The sequence below is a fragment of the Hippoglossus hippoglossus genome, chromosome 14 (assembly GCF_009819705.1).
Source record: "Hippoglossus hippoglossus isolate fHipHip1 chromosome 14, fHipHip1.pri, whole genome shotgun sequence".
NCBI classification, from domain to species: Eukaryota; Metazoa; Chordata; class Actinopteri; order Pleuronectiformes; family Pleuronectidae; genus Hippoglossus; species Hippoglossus hippoglossus.
In genome coordinates this window covers 19,104,764-19,120,953 of record NC_047164.1, presented here as the reverse complement: position 1 = coordinate 19,120,953, position 16,190 = coordinate 19,104,764, and the positions used below count along the sequence as shown (strand labels likewise).

The following is a 16,190-nucleotide window of genomic DNA, read 5'->3' as shown; positions in this document are numbered from 1 at the left end:
TGTGATAACAATTTTTTTTTATCACTGTACATTTATTCAATAAACACCCGCAGACTGTATCAACCTCAGACATCCTGGAACATGTCTGACATGCTGGGTAACCCATTCTCTACAGAATAACAATCTGAAGAAGATAAGAGAGAAGATGAAGAGTTGTGCTCCTTCATGGTTCATGTTTCGTGTGTTTACATCATACAGAAGCGTAAAAATAAACAATGATATTATGACAATTTCTTATAAAACAGACTTTTATTTTTCTCAACAACTCAAAGAAATACAAAACACCGCCTTTTTCTGACAATAATCATTACGCTAATATAGCTAATCCCAACAAAAAAGAAGAATTGATGTTGTAGTTTCTCGTCTTGGGGTTGCTGCAGTACGATATCACTCGACACGACATCAACTGGAAGCTGTTGGATTTATGTCTTCACTGCTGTATCTCTGGATTTGTATATCACTCCTCTGCTTTTCAACTCTCGCACCACGCCTTTAGAAAAGGAGAGAGGAAAATTAGTAAGGAACTCCAATGAAGAAAACAGCCAAAAAAGTATTTTCCACATGTATGTTATGTTACATATTGAGTCAGGACAGATTAGTTACCTGGAGGTAGTCTGCCTGTCACTGACACAGCATATACGCCTGGCTTGAAGTTTCCTGTAGGAGGGAAAATGTACACAAGCGTAAAGACTTAAACAATGAGGCAATACTTGAGTGTTGGGACAAGGGTGTAATTAACATTGTTCTCTACAGCATTGGGGTATGCTAGCTTGTTACTAACAAGACAATATCCTTAATGAAAGCCTATTGAGTCATAAACCCTGTGTGTGAATAGTTGTGTGTCTGTGTGTGTGTGTGTGTGTGTGTTTTCTCTTCTTCCCAATGGTCAGTAATTGATCACTGCACCTTTAAGTGGAGGAACACATCCTTACCTATCCTCTGCCATTTAGCTACCCAGCTGTCTTCTGGACTCATCATGCTTATCACACTGTGAACATACACACAGAGTCATGGTAAACGTATAGTACACACACACACTCTCTCTCTCTCCATGTGAACCTTTAGGGACGATCAGTGTACGTGGATGTTTACCCGTCAAACGAGGAACTTGTGCATTCATACACCATCTCTCGGTTCCCCTTCATCTGGAGGTACGACTCACAGTTGTCACAGCCGTCATACTCAAACTGGTCAATGGTCTGAGGAAGAAAAGAGGACGATGAAATGAAACGAGAATTAAGATGTGATTCAGATACATGCAGACATGCTCGGTCTCTGTTGGTGTAGCTACGAAAACGCTGTTTGTTGTAACGCGAACACAGTTTCTTAAGCGTTCCCCAGTATTTCAATAATATTCAGTAAATAAAGTTCATCGTGAAATCGTGACTTGAAACCTTCACTCCATGTTTGTGACAGCAGATAGAAAACGCTGCACAGAGAGCGGTTACATGTTAGCATTGAAGCTAGCTCCATCGTTTCTTTCCAACTGTCCCTGATTTACCTTCACCAGCGAACACAGGAGACAAGCTCTCAGGTGTCGCAGGTCTTTAGGAACCGTCTCCAGCGCCATTGTGTTAAATTCCTGCAGTAAAACAGGCGATAAAAGGTGTAACAGTCCAACAGATCAATGTTTTGAATGTATTACTGTCGCTGAAGGAACTACGTCATCTGTGGGGTACTAGGAGAGAACCAGCCACCAGCACAGAGGTGTCCGCGTCTGCGCCTGTATACAAATAATCATGAAATGCATGAACTTAGAGGGATTGTGTTGTTGCAAATTGTCAAGAAAACTTATCGTCAATATTCTGCGCAGTCACAGGTTTATTTTATATATTTAAAACATCTCCATTCCACTAAAAACTACTTTTCAGTTTTACCAAAATATGAAATGTCAAATCAAACATCAATCTTCAACAGCTACTGCTGAGATATTCACAAAATTGGAAAATAAAAATAAATACAAATTTCCCTGTGTAAATTCCTTGGTAATCCTTACTTTGAGGTAATAGTATTATTATAATAACATTCCATAATGCACACATTTACAAATTCATTTTATTAGATACAGGCATACAATACACAGCACACATGACACTATGACACAAAACACAACAGTACATCCTCCCAAACTCACAACAACAGATATAGAATTAATAAACACATATCAAAAGAAACACTAAAACAAAGTGAAATTTGTTAGGATCTATTCAATGATGCAATTTTTAATCCCAGTACATTAAGAACCTCAACTAATATATGACAGGTATAGCACGTTCAAAGTATATTATAGTCCCACAATTCACAGATTTCTCTTGAAGTTTACGTTTAACTTTGGATACTGTATTATTTAAAACCGTTTTTAAAAACACACATATTGCATATTCTTGTTTAAGATTTACCTCCTGGAAAACCTTGGGTGAAGAAATATGCCCAAATCATACAGCTGTTGTTTCTTTCTCTTCTTTGTTCGTTTGTGATTTTAATAATTGACCTATTTGTTGTGTTTTTATACGACTCAGCAATGTTATCCAAAAACATTCAGAAATAGATTATGTTCAATGTTTCTGACAAGTTCCGTTTCAGCTAAATTAGATATTTGTGGTCATCTGTCACTCTTCCTGTGACTAAGTAAGAAGGAGGTGATAAAGAAGAAGCACTAAGGATAATAATAAGAAGTAGAAGAAGAAGATATAAACAATAATAACAAATTATTGCCAGAACACAGAGAGGAGATTTTATAGATTCTCGAGTGCAGTTTGTTGTTCTGGTGGAAGCTGATGTGTGGTTGGTTTTGACTTGAGCTTCAACCTAAACACATTTCAAAATCATTCAAACTTCTGGGTGTAAAAACAATTTGGATATTAGTGGTGCGGTGTAGATAATGGCACTGGTTAGTATTTTCCATTGACCTTTCTTTTAAAAAATACAAATAAAATGTCCACACTGTCAACTATATTCACATTGCCCAAAAAAGGATAAGGAATTTTTAATTTGTTAAATTATGGCTGCTTAAATCCTCATTATAGTCTATGTGTTCAATTCAGTGGAACAGAAAGATCATTACAGTTATTGGTAACTTCTGTGCTGTCTCCGTTATGAAGAGGTTACATGTCTACTGTGGAAAATACTCCATACCATTCATCCAACCATCCATCCAAGCATCCATCCAAACATCCATCCATCCATCCACCCATCCACCCATCCATCCACCCATCCATCCATCCATCCACCCATCCATCCATCCATCCACCCATCCACCCATCCATCCACCCATCCATCCATCCATCCACCCATCCACCCATCCATCCATCCACCCATCCATCCACCCATCCATCCATGCATCCATGCATCAATACCTCCATCTGTCCAACCACCCATCCAAGCATCCCTCCATCCATCCTCACTGAGTCAGCAGCTCACTCTTGGTCAAACAACTAAAACGCAAGCTTAAAGAAACGTGTAAATTGCTTATAAGGATGTTACTTAAGAGACATATTATGGTCTAGTCCAGTATGAGATGTGAAATGTTTGTGGCTGCAGGATTTAACACCTTCCAACGTGTCCATAAGAAATGTTATGTATACATTTATTTGCTGACTCAATTCAGAAAACTTAATTAAATCATCTTGGTGTTGTCAAATATTAGCATTAGTTATATGTTTATATAAATGTATATGTTTATATATTTTTGTGCTTTTGAGTCTGAATGGCTATCTATCTATCTATCTATCTAGCTATCTAGCTATCTAGCTATCACCTGATCAACCGATGGCTCATAATTTCGTGTATAATAATCTAATCACATGAAAATATGTGCTACTTATTTACTTTGCTGCTGATGTTTGCTGCTGATATGACACGTTATCATGTTGAATGCAACACGTCGTCATGTAGTTAAAGTGTGTCGCAGCTGATTACAGGTCCAATGGATGCAGCCATGACAGTTGACTGTGGAGAAGAAGCGTTTGGACCTCAACTGCTTCAACGGCGCCTGAACTTCCCACAGCTCTGCAGGATCAGGACGGAGGCTGCACTTGTGACCCAGGTACGATCATAGTTAGTTTTTATTTTCTATTCAGCATCATTTGACGCAGAAATAAAACAGAATGTGGACAGAATGTTCTCCAACGTTACTGTGCAAAGATAAATCCAGATACACAGCGAGTTATTGATGAGCTAACGTTGTCGCTAGCTAATGCTAACTGAGTTAAGCTAACGTCACAAGTTAGCATTTTTACATCTTTTGCCTTTGAGTACAGCTAATAATTTACACTATTAATCTTTTTAGTCAATAGCCATTAATATGATGAGTTTTAATGATACTGGTGGGTTAACTTAATGGGGTTTCCATCTTGTTAAAAATCTAGAATATATTGTATTGTTTTTTTAAACGTAAACCACTCCTGGTTAATGTTTTGAAGGTGTAGCATCTGAGCTAAATTGTGCTACTTCATAGTTAGCTGTAGGACTGGTAGTTAGTGTGTTGTGTTGGATTATAAGCTAACTAAAGCTAACTGCTGACAGTTGACCTGATAAGCCCATGTTAACTAGTATCGCCTCCACTTCCAGGTCTACATACTACAGCATGGATGCTGGTGGACTTTCACTCGCTGATAATGTCGATCCTCGGTATTTCCCTGGCAAACTATGGCGTCTGGTGAACAACCCGGCCAATGAAGCCATCTACTGGGACAGACTGGGCGAGGTCATCATCATTGACCAGAAGCTCTTCGAGGGGCAGACCCTGTCTCCATCCTCCTCCCCCACCAACATCAGCACCAACTTCAGCACCAACATCAGCACCAACATCAGCACCAACATCAGCACCAACATCAGCACCACCGGCTGCAGCAGCCGCACCATCAGGACCTCGCACAACGCTGTCACATTCAAAGCAACCAGCTTCTGCAGTTTTACCCGTCAGCTGAACCTGTACGGCTTCAGGAAACCACACCAGGCCGTTATATACAGAATTCATCCTCCCGCTGTACATGGGCACTTCCGTCACTTCTACCACAGCAACTTCAAGAGAAGCCATCCTGAACTTGTTTCCACTCTGAGGAGACTCACTTTGAACAATAAGGCCAAGCTACGAGCTGGTCAGACTGTGACATGCAGGCCCTTGAATAGACACATAGAAAATCATGGTGGCAGAAACAAAGGTGGGAAAAAAGGCAAGTGAATACAATTTTGAAGTTAAATTATTTATTAAGCTTAACTCATAACTTTCCATTCAAACCAATTAGGACTGGGCAATATGACCCAAAATGTTCAAATTAATTAATATGAAGAATAATTATCATGTCACATTACTTTTTAAATTTAAGTTGAAGCCTGGTGGGCTCATGATATCAGCTGATATTAACCTTTCATAGACATATCGGTATCAGTTTATGTTTGCCAATATACTCTGGTAAGAAAACTTTTATTTTACAGAATACACAGTGCAAAGAATATGTGCATTTATGCTCACATGTTGCATAAAAGAGAATGTTAGTGTGGAGGTGGCTTAGTGAGAACCTTCAGGTGAACCAGGGAGAGGGGATTGGCACAGCTGAGACTAGTTGGCCAATGAACGCTCTCTGGATTCAAAAGGCAGAGGGAGGAGACAGAGACGAGGCACATGGGAGACACGGACACCCTGAGAGACACTTAGCTGAGCTGCAAAGCTGACTGGTGTGTTTAAGTTTCTAGGTTTGAGTTTATGCTGAAAAGTGAATGGTTTGTCTCTGGCTGTTTGGGTGAGACCCCGGTGGCATCATCCTATGCCACAGTGTTGTTAACCTCGGCCTCGTAAATTATTGGGCAAACACAAAGATTACGTCATATACGATTATCAATGACCCCACACCTCTTCCATGTTGATATTCAGCTGCTGCCATCAGGAATGCGTTTTAAATGGCCTGTACATAAAACAATTAGGAAGAAGTGATTAACAGTTTACCTTGATGGATGCATGTGCACTTTGTCCGTCCTCGAGAATCCAATCCAACTTTTGTTATTATTTGTCAGCTTTGCAGCTCAGCTAAGTGCCTCTCAGGGTCTCTGTGTTGCCCATGTGCATCTCGTGTCTCTCTCTTCCTCCGTCTTTGAATCCAGGAGCCACCTCCACAGTTAGTTTTCATCCAAGTTCCATATATTCGCTTGTATTTGTGTTTTCTTTTTAATTAGTTATTTATAATAAAGTTGATGCTTAAACTATTTAATATCCTATAAAATATATCCTATAAAAGCCTCAGCTACATTTCTTTGTCATAAGGGGATTTGACATCTTCGGAATTATTGTATATTGTATATATTGTATCGTGTGTGTGTGTTGCAGTATTGAAGGTTGGGGTTTTAAAGTCCTCTTTAAAACTTATAAAATCTGAGGTAGCTCAGATTTCCAAACTGCTTGCACAATGCTTAAGCATTCCATCAATATATATATATATTGGGCTTTTGTCATGTTACTATTGATGTCAATTACACCATGATAATGACTGATACTGTCTGAAAAGTTGCTTGTGTTTCCCTGTCTCTGCAGTCACTTCCCTACCGAGCCCCATGCATCAGGAGCCAACTCATTCCCACGATCCACACACTGGAACCTCAGTCCCACCACGACACCTGACCAGGGCCCACGGTGATGATGCACCTTTACCGACTGGACTAGTATTTCCAAGCCACGCAGAAGTATCCTCAAGCTCCGATGCCACGCACCTGCACGAGGATTTCATGGCCTGTGCGAACCATGGGAATCCAAACTTCAGCACTTTTTATGCTCAAGCTGCACAGTATCTGCCTGACTCTGTTCCCACATGTGAGCAAGACTTGAGTTAACCTGTTAGAAAGCGAGTTATGACCAGACTTTGTTACATCACTTCAATTGTACATGATACTCTAAAATGCATTAGTATGTATCTGTATGTTGAGAAAAAATGTTTTTGATTATGTATGCAAACATTTTTAGATTTCAACTCCAATTGTAACAGGCTAAACCATCTATCCATCCATTATCTATACCACTGATACTTTTTGAGGGTCGGTGTATCGCAGGACCAATGTATAGAGACAAATCATTTTTTTCTTACACATATGGTCAATTTAAAGTCTTCAGTTAACCCAACCCAATGTGCAACACCCCGGACGACATTTTAGGATTTAATTTATGATTGTAATTCTTTGTTCTTTTTCTTCGAAGTCTTGGAGTGCTACCAGCTGAACCATGTGGATAATGGGCTTCTGACATGGCTACCCAGGACCCATGGTTTCCAGGTAGGTGAATCCACTCTGTCAAACCTGTGATCAATCAAGAAAGATAAGTATATTTTTTAAGTGTTTAAAACTTACACTTTTATTTCACTCTATGCTCTGTCATGTTGAAGAGATCCAGGAGTTACAGAATTAGAAAAACCAGGGGGTGAAATAATGTGACATTAACTTGAACACCATTTTCCAGGCTGCGAATGAAGTGATTCAAGCTCCACCGAGTAGAGTTGTGAGCTCAGAGAAGCCGGTCCCTGTGTCAGAGCTGTCCTCCAGCACCAGTTTTACCATTCTGAGCAACAGCTTTGCCAGCACCAGGACAGCCAACCCTCAAACCATCATAATAGATAGGTCGAGCAATGCTGATGGATCTACGTACAGTGAGCACAAGGAGTCTGTGACTTCAGTGACTGAACTCATGCCGGAAGATGCCATGTATGAGGTAAGCTTCAACGTTGTAGATTTCCTGAAGACATTTGGCCTCATCTTTTCTAAAGGCAAGAAACTTTGCCCAGAAAGACTGGACGTGGTCTGCGCAGAAGTTTGCAACCTTTATATTTGATATGGCATTTACATGTAATACAGGGTGTGTAACAGCTCAGTAGAAGAGCTGCACATTATTTGCTGTGCTTTCCTCTGTGTTCTGGCAAGGTTACCATTGTTGATGCAAAGGACAATGAGATCCTAGTTGCCAAGGTTGGAGACTTTCACCCTGATCTCAGTCAGTTTACGGACATCAGCTACAGATGGAGTGCTCCAATCCTTTAGGTAAGACACTGATGAATATTTAGGAAGTGTGTTCAGGGTAAAATTAGTACAGGGAAATTTTTTTACAAGTCATCACTGCATCAGGTTCACTGATAGTTGGTCCTGTTTCTCATTTTAGATCTCAACATGTTGGAAAGGGACAGGGAGTCTTCAGGATGTGTCATAGGGAAGTTTACACTATTACCAGACTTCATTCCTCGCTCAAATGATTTGTTGTGTCTGTTTGTTGTGTCAGTTTGAGGACTGTCATTAAGTTTGTAATTAAAACATTGTGCAAGAGTAGTTACATGTACGTTTTGTTATTAATGACTTTGTAGAATACATTCATTTAAGTCTTTTGCTTCTCTAAGAATTAGATTTGCTTGAACCATGGTACATATGTACCATTTAACATTTTTAAAGGGTGAAGCAAAAGATGACCTACATTTTTAGTCTTAATATTTTACCAACTTTTGATGTTTTTAAAGTATTTAAAGTATATCTATATATTTGCAGCATGGAGCTTACTTAAACTCCTCGCCCCATTTTAATATGCACAGTTTTTACTTGCATTTTACTATCACAACTGAGTTGTCATAACAAGTTATACGATATTTACGATTGTTTGTGGTAGTGACCAGATGATGTCGGTTTTCATTTTCCAGCTTTTAGTTTTTAATATATCTCTATCGTAGCTGCTGTGTTTTTAAATATTTAATTGCTTGGCTTTAAAGGCACAAGTGTTAAAGTATTTTTTATAAATGAGATATAGATTAGATCATCAGGTGGTTTGTGGTTTTTATGTGTATTTCCTAATGTCTTGTTGACAGCTGGGTACAGGAGACCTATGGTGGTTGTGTAGGATTTTAGACGCTAGAGGGAGCCACTCACTAGTTCTTGCTCCGCGCTGCTGCTCCTCCCTCCGCATTTAATGCTGCCTTCACGTGCTACTCGGAAGCTCCATTATTACATTTCTACAACTTTTGTTTTTCTTGTTGGACTTCAGTGTTGTGTGGCGCAGCCTGCAAATCGAAGCCCGTAGGAAGTAAGTTTGACTGGAGACAGAGAAGGCGAATTTCAGCTGTGTCTCACTTTGCATCACTGTCAGCAGCATATATGAACACCCAGCATCACAATCGATTCAGATGACTTCTCAGACCTTTCCAAACGCATTGTTACTTTTTTGGTCCAGTTTCTTTTTTTTTTAAGAATTCCCAAACTCCTACAACACATGAAGGCATCAGGACAGTGAGCAGGTAGAGGCCGTCAATGAGCTCCCAGGAGAGAGAGAGAAAGAGAGAGAGGGAGAGAAAGAGAAAGAGAGGGAGAGAAAGAGGGAGAGAGAGAGATCTGCACACTGCGTCTCTCCACTTTATCAACTTGGGAATCACGAGGAGTTTGGAGAACTTCCACTTCACTTTTTCCTCCAGAGTTTCTTCTCCGTTCTCGCTGAAGATTGTTTTGACAAGCGACTCATTTTCTGTCCTCTGGAGGATCGTATCCAATTCTCTCTCTCAGCGCAGCGGAGCCGCTGGACTCGGGAATGTCCTTTTTTTCCTCCTCCTCTGTCCGTCCTGTCTTCTCCTCCTCCCGTGTTCTCTTTGTTTTTGGCAGTGATCAGGTTTAAATGGAGAGTTGATGGCTCTGCGACAGGGGTCAGCGTAGTTACTAAGATACAAGTCAAGTGAGTCAACTGTCCATCTGCTACTACGATGTACTGACGGCGAGGGTTTTATTCTTCTCGTTCCCCATGGTTGTACAAGTTGAATCGGACCCTCTGTCTCTCCATTGTGGGTCAACACGCCTCATCAGTTTCCGGCGGCAACCTGTAACCAAGCCTTTGAAGTTCAAGCCCCACTGCGTTTTCTCTGGATTTATCTAGAAAATGTGGCGCCGCCGGGACGAGCTGCCTTCTGACGCCGTTTGTCAACTCGTGTCCGGTCCGCAGACGTGACCGCGCGGCACAGTGGCCGGTGCGCACTGTTTTTTTTAAATAACGATCAATAACACGCAGCAGTCGGGATACGGGTGAAGATCGACGCATCGCTGTTCGCCGGGACCTGCCCTCCTTCTGCGTAAAGGATACTTGTTGAAGCGTAAGGCCAACGCGTTCCACATGAGGACATTCGTTGTGCGTCTGCGGGAAACCAGTGCAAACTTCAAGCTCCTAACACAACACGACGCGTCTTCACGGTGCATGTGTGCGTGCACTGCTCCGTCGCCCACATTAATGACACTGGATAAAAGTTCGCCGTTAAATCAGGGAACGGATCAGTTTAGTGGAGGCGATGCGGCCGGCTCCATGTGGGCACTGAGCGACGCGCACTTCTGCACCCTGTACAGTTTGAATATTAACTCTGGTGCTGAATGGGAGTTTGAGTTATGACTTTGAGTTATGCTGGCAGTCCTCCAGCTGTAAACGCTTGGATCGCATCTACTTCGCAGTAGTCGCCGAGGCAGAAAAGAAGAAGTGGGACGTGTGTACATATTTGTCTTGTTTTGATCCGCGGTGCTTGCCTGCTTTGAAGTCCACCATGTGCGGCCGGGCACCGCCGCTGCAGCCGAGGCCATGACCGTCCCCCAGCGGCGCCTGGCCGGGCTCTGGCCGTGGCTGCTCATGGCGGCCCTGCAGGTGGTGCTGGGCCAGCCGGGCCTGGAGTCCGAGCGGCCGGCCCTCCGAGCGGTCATCAAGGTGACACTGCTGAAGAACGAGCCGACGGGGAAGCCCATCACCCTGGAGGGGGTGTTCGTGGGAGGAAGCGCCGGCTACGCGGATGGGAAACTAATGCAGGTAAGATGTCTTAATCTACTCTGTATGATCACAACACGGCTTCTCATCCTCACACCTGATTAATGTCCAAACACCTGAAAAGTCGATTCCTGAAGGTTGTTGGTGCGTACAGGGTGGGGGTGCGCACCTGTTGTAGAGTTGATCATGTGTTTGACTTAAGTTCTTCTGTGTGGACACATAACAGAGACTCTGCACAGATCAGTACATTATTACTAGACTGTTCTCTCATGGTAGAGTATTTAACAAATATTGAACTGTCAAGAGATCCACTGGACTCGTCCCTACTCCCATCACTGCTGTTCGATGCCAACTGGGGAGACATAATTCAACATTAAAATCCCATTTTATTGGGGCTCCATGTAAAAAGCATCATTTCGACAATTAGTTTTCGCTGCCACACTGTCCTGTCTTTCAGTGCCTCCATCCCTCTGTGGAGGGACTGTTGGCGCCACATGTTTCTCTAAGCTAAAAAAGGCTGTTTACACAGCATCCACTGTCTGATTAGAACTAGATGATGTTAACACCTGAATTGTTGCTCTATGCCATCAAAATACTGCAGTGACTATGGGTTACAGTACACAGTACTACCCTTTCCACTCAGCCCTCAGCGTGTGATGACAGAATATCTAAATTCCTTGAACAATAGTGATGACACACAGCTGTTATTGAGGTTAGGTTGTTTTCAGTCTATTTTTACTTACGGTTTGATTAAGGTTGCCAACTTTTGTAGGTGTATCTTTTCTGAGGCGACAGCCTTGTTTTGCAGTTACTATTTATGACTTCTAATGTTCTCCCAACATTTTTTGATACCAAGGTGTGGTCGAGGAATATTAATCAACACCGCAAATCATTTTAAACACAGCATGTCACTACCATGTTAATGTAAAGTATGTAGTCTATTCACTGTGCATATTTAGGATTCAGGAGTGGATTAAGGGTCCTGGGCCATAAAGCCCGCTTGCGTCAATTTATTTGCTGTTTCCAAAGAAAGAGGACGACAGATACGCGGCACTGTAGGATCTTGTCTCTCTTCACTCACCAGGTGTGGGAGGTTTTGTGAATGGTGAGCCAGATGCGTCAGTTTCCCATAATTGATAAGGATTTACATGGCTTCTCCACAGAGAAAGCCCAGTATTAGGGATGGTGAAACGTTGGTGCTGTTTGCCTCTCCAGTTAAAAAAATGCAACTTTAATGGGCCTGTGTGGGATCTTGGAAACATGTAGTTGAGGTGAAACACTGAGCAGCTGAGATCAGAGACACTTCTGGGATTTCCAGAATTCTTTATATTTCCCTCAGTAAAACCTTGCACAGTTTTTGTACAGATCTGAAGGACAAAATACACATTTTCTGTAAATTCACAAAAAGATATTAACCCAATTTCACCAGGTCTCAGAAGAACGCTTCAGCAACATACTGTACATACTAAGATACAGTGCATATTAAGCTGGCATATGGTTGATGAGACTTGATCAAGATTGTAGAAGGGATATCTGCACATACTCCCCTGCAGGTGTGAAGGAAAGTGCAACAGGGCCAGCTAATACTTTCATCTATACCACAGTCAGAATGGCGACAGTCTAATCCTCCACTGATAAGATCCCTTTTTCCCCCCCTTTTTTCCTTTTGCAGGCTAAAATGTCAGCAGAGTTGGTTTTGTCTGAACCTTTGCTTTCTTGTTTCTCTTAGTCAGACCAGTGATTGTGGTTCTGTTCAAGGTTAGGAAGGTATAGTTTTGTCCAACTCTCTCTTCCCACATTGCACAGAGGTGGTGTTGTGCTGCAGGATGCTCTTTGTGCAGGGCAGGCCTGTTCGAACAGGTCCTCATTGCCTCGGCAAGCTGCTCTGCTTTAATGTTCTTGTCTTCCAGTGGACGAGGGGGTTGAAGGCTGTAAAGGAGGTGGAGTTCCATACATATATACGCTGCCTCACAATGTCCCCTTTCAATTACAGATTACGATCTCTCCACTGTGATAAAACTGTCCAGCCGATTAATGCATCATAATAACCATGAAACCAAAGCTCTAGATGTCTATTGTGGGGCTGTAGTTTCGTCTGGTTTCGTCTACAGATTTTTCTCTGGACCATGCTGAAGCATGGCAACCAGTTTTGATAAGCCACAGTTACTTGGCATTTTAGCAACATTTTATTTGGGAAGTATAACATTTTCTAAAGGTAGAGTCGGAGCTGTTGCTCTTACCACGAGGTATTGTTGTAATCCTGTTTGGCAATGCATGTAAGGTAAAAACTCAAAGTAGAGGGTGTAGGAAAGAGTCTCCGTCTGTGTGTTCAAGCGATGAGGCTTTGCTTTGGTGCGCATTTCCCTCTGATCTATTAAAACTGTGAACTCCCTGGAAGTTTGCCCTGTCCTCTGAATGAACACGTTCATTGGAACACTGGCTGGGGTCTGGCCAGAACTATTTGGACAAATACAAGTACAAGAGAAGTGCAAAGGCTTGAAGGATAACTTCAAACTATAAAGGATTGTAAATTGTTTATCTTCATACAGGCATTGTACCCGATTAAAAGACATCATAAAGATTCCACCTGTTTTCATTTAAAGACGTTTTGACTTTTTCTTTTCTCCCTCATGTCGTATTTTTGTAGCTTTGTACTTTGAAATTTTGCATTGACCTTTGAGAGCTCACTTAAATACACCAGCTATAATTAAGGCAGGCCTAGCAATTGACTGAACACCAGTTAACGCTGCACTTTGCATTCTTTCATCTCCCTTCTCGGTGTCCCACAAGACACTGTGTGCCTCCCTCGACTGTCCGAGGACACTTTCTGCATGTTTCCCCCCTGGCTGGCCCTCACCACAGCCGTTTGGGATCGAGGGATGGGAGGGCGGAGGGGGGGCGCTGAGGGAGAACATCAAAGCGAGTCCAGTTCCGAACGTGAGCCGGGATGATTAAAAACCGAGACTGTTTACTCTGCACTTCCCAAATGGGCCCTCTCCTCCCCCTCCCTCTAGATTTTTTTGTACATACTTCCTATCTCCCTGGATGAGATAACATCCTGTCCAAGGCTCCTTGGGGCTCCTCGCTGCTTTACATTGCTGGGCTAACTGCTGTGCACAGTCTGTACCTGTGACAAATAGATTTTGAAGGTTTTCCTGAAGTGTGTGCAGTAGCCTGGAGTGTTTTTAGTTTCATATCAACTCCTTGTAACTGTTGTGTAAGTAAATACTGGAATATTTCGCTCATATTTCTGGTTTGCTTGGGGTTACTCAATGTTCTTTGAACGTGTCCCAAAATCGATCAAACTTTTGGAGGATTTGATAGACAGTGTGTAGCAATCGGCTATGGGATAAATATCATACCATACTCTGAAACCGAAAAAAAGGTTGAAACTCTGTTGGAATGTTTGAAATTTAAGAAAAAAGATTTTGCATGATTGAAACAAAGATTTGAAGCCTTGCATAATATTTTGATAAGCTAAAAAAAAAGTGTTTTCACTGTTCTCCCAATTGCTTTTGTTTTTTGGGTTTGAAACTTTGTAAAGGGTGATCTGAAAACTGGTGCACGTATATTCACAAACATTCAAACTTGAGTTTTGAAAGGGCTAATCTTTAGGTCAACGTGCAAATCACGTAATTATTGGCAGCGTTGTCCTGCTGATCTGAAAAGCCAAAACTGATAGTCTGGAAAAAAAGTTGGGATCCTGGAGGCAAGGGCATTTACTCTGTTTGCTCGTCGCTGAAGTACAGTCCCATCACATGTTTCATACTGGGTTATTTGGGATTTTGCAACATTATGCAATGGTTCAAAACTTAGTTTCACTCATGCACAACCTTTTTTATTAGATAAGCTTTCAAAGGCTTTTTTTCAGTTTCGGGACATAGTTTGATATGTATCCCATAATGGGCGTGTGGATGATTTGTAACATTGACAGGAACATATTTTCAGTAAAACGGCTGCATATGGGATTAAAGCTAATGTTTACTGCTAAATTTTCACATTGAAGTTAGTGCTTTGCTGTCACTTTATTGTCCTCCAGTTATTTGCTTGCTTATGAATCTGGAACTAGTTTCAAGTCTGGCAAGCAGCTGCACTCACTGAGGTCTGACTTTTACAGTATAGTAACAGTAAGACGGGAAGGGATCATGCTCTGAGTTTTGCTGCAGTGCCCAGTTTACATGCACAGCAACTATGTCTATCATGCAAAGCTCTGCCATGTCCGCTGGTATGGACGCCATATGAGACCTCAACACACACAGCAGCAGAGTCACGTCCCCATCCATCCTTTCTGGCACTTAGTGAAATTGGCAGTTACATAAAGGAATGAATCAAATCTCTATAAGCTCACAATTTCCGTCTGCTTCGCCACAGTGACGGTTAAAGAAGAGTAATTAAGTGCTGTTTGTGTAGAAATGGAGGACGTTCAGGGTCAGTCGTCGCCTTGAAATCCAGCATATAACAACGAAACATGCTCACTGCTGTCAATGGAAGTCTTCACGTTCTTTTATGTGGCCCACAGTCAAGACGTGTTTGTCTTTTGTATTTCCATATGTTCATCAGCTCAACCTGTTTGCTATTGCTTTTCTGCCATCTCCTTCCTCTATAGCGATGTGAGACCACTGTTCTGTGTTGCCTCTGGCACCCTCCTCGAACACACCCCCATGTGTGTCCAAGCTATCAGACGAGCTCTGGAGTAATGGTTTCTCCTGGGCAGGCATCTGACAAAGCTGCAGCCTGCAGCACAGGAAGCAGGGGCTAGTGCTGTCTTGCCCACCCTCTTCCACAAGAGATGGCTGTTGAGATGTTTCTTACCATCGCGGCAGCACTGGGAAGATGGGAGAGGCAGGTCAGGGAAACATGGCAAGTCCCTTAATCCTGCCGGCCCCCTTCTTTTTAAGTCATTAGCCCAGGTCTGGAATTCTTGAATGTTATACAACACATTCTTGTCAACTTTTCATAGCTCTCCTCGTGCAAATAACAGAGGAAGGCCTCTGCTACTTCTGTAGACAGTCCCTATCACTGCTTCACTCACTCCTTCAGACACAAAAGAGTAGCATACTTAATTCCATGTTTCTGTAGCACACACGTAGAGAATGCAAACACACATGCACACAGACACATGCTAAAGGCATTACTACTGGATTAATCCTTGAACCGGCCCACAGAAAGGGTGAGTTGGAGAGAACAGAGAAGGAAAAAAGGAACATCAGAGCAGAAACAAGCATTAGAAAATTTCACATTAAAGTGAGGGATTGTCCTCACAACTGTGTGTGTGTTTAATTGTTCAGATATCTTTGAGGACCATTTTGAGACCCTACCTTATGGAGTGAGTACATTTTGGGAAAGTGAGGACATTTTGGCCAGTCCTCACTCTCTGAACCAATTTCAATGGGATTCTTAAGGGTTATGACTTGCTCGTAGGGTAAGGGTTAGACTCAGGTTTAGG

General features: G+C 42.1%; 2 protein-coding genes across 7 annotated transcripts in view; one reads left to right on the top strand and one right to left on the bottom strand.

The window, feature by feature from the left end:
• Nucleotides 1-235: 235 nt before the first annotated feature.
• Nucleotides 236-1,689, bottom strand: supt4h1 (SPT4 homolog, DSIF elongation factor subunit). The gene is made up of 5 exons (XM_034606226.1): nucleotides 1,502-1,689; nucleotides 1,093-1,199; nucleotides 933-988; nucleotides 604-657; nucleotides 236-490 (listed from the first exon to the last, which is right to left on the bottom strand). The coding sequence occupies exons 1-5, from the start codon at nucleotides 1,568-1,570 to the stop codon at nucleotides 423-425; spliced, it is 354 nt and encodes a 117-aa protein (XP_034462117.1). The 5' UTR covers nucleotides 1,571-1,689; the 3' UTR covers nucleotides 236-422.
• A 3,344-nt stretch (nucleotides 1,690-5,033) lies between these two features.
• The window catches only part of LOC117774089 (E3 ubiquitin-protein ligase RNF43), an 87,672-nt gene continuing 76,515 nt past the window's right edge, over nucleotides 5,034-16,190 (top strand). For 3 of the 6 annotated variants that reach the window (XM_034606177.1, XM_034606176.1, XM_034606174.1), the window contains exons 1-4: nucleotides 5,034-5,158; nucleotides 6,523-6,802; nucleotides 7,184-7,252; nucleotides 7,434-7,690. In XM_034606177.1, coding sequence (XP_034462068.1) covers nucleotides 6,547-6,802; nucleotides 7,184-7,252; nucleotides 7,434-7,690 — 582 coding nt within the window. In that variant the 5' untranslated portion in view covers nucleotides 5,034-5,158; nucleotides 6,523-6,546. Of the gene's footprint in view, nucleotides 5,159-6,522; nucleotides 6,803-7,183; nucleotides 7,253-7,299; nucleotides 7,691-7,899; nucleotides 8,017-8,742; nucleotides 10,787-16,190 lie in introns of those variants that run through there. The other 3 variants (XM_034606179.1, XM_034606178.1, XM_034606180.1) reach the window with 2 other exon arrangements.

Excerpts from the sequence above, each read along its gene's own strand:
- supt4h1 (XM_034606226.1), bottom strand. The coding sequence starts at position 1,570 with ATGGCGCTGGAGACGGTTCCTAAAGACCTGCGACACCTGAGAGCTTGT. Across the intron at positions 1,200-1,501 it reads TCCTGTGTTCGCTGGTGAAG|ACCATTGACCAGTTTGAGTA; the intron begins GTAAATCAGGGA and ends TTTCTTCCTCAG. Across the intron at positions 491-603 it reads GACAGGCAGACTACCTCCAG|GCGTGGTGCGAGAGTTGAAA; the intron begins GTAACTAATCTG and ends CCTTTTCTAAAG.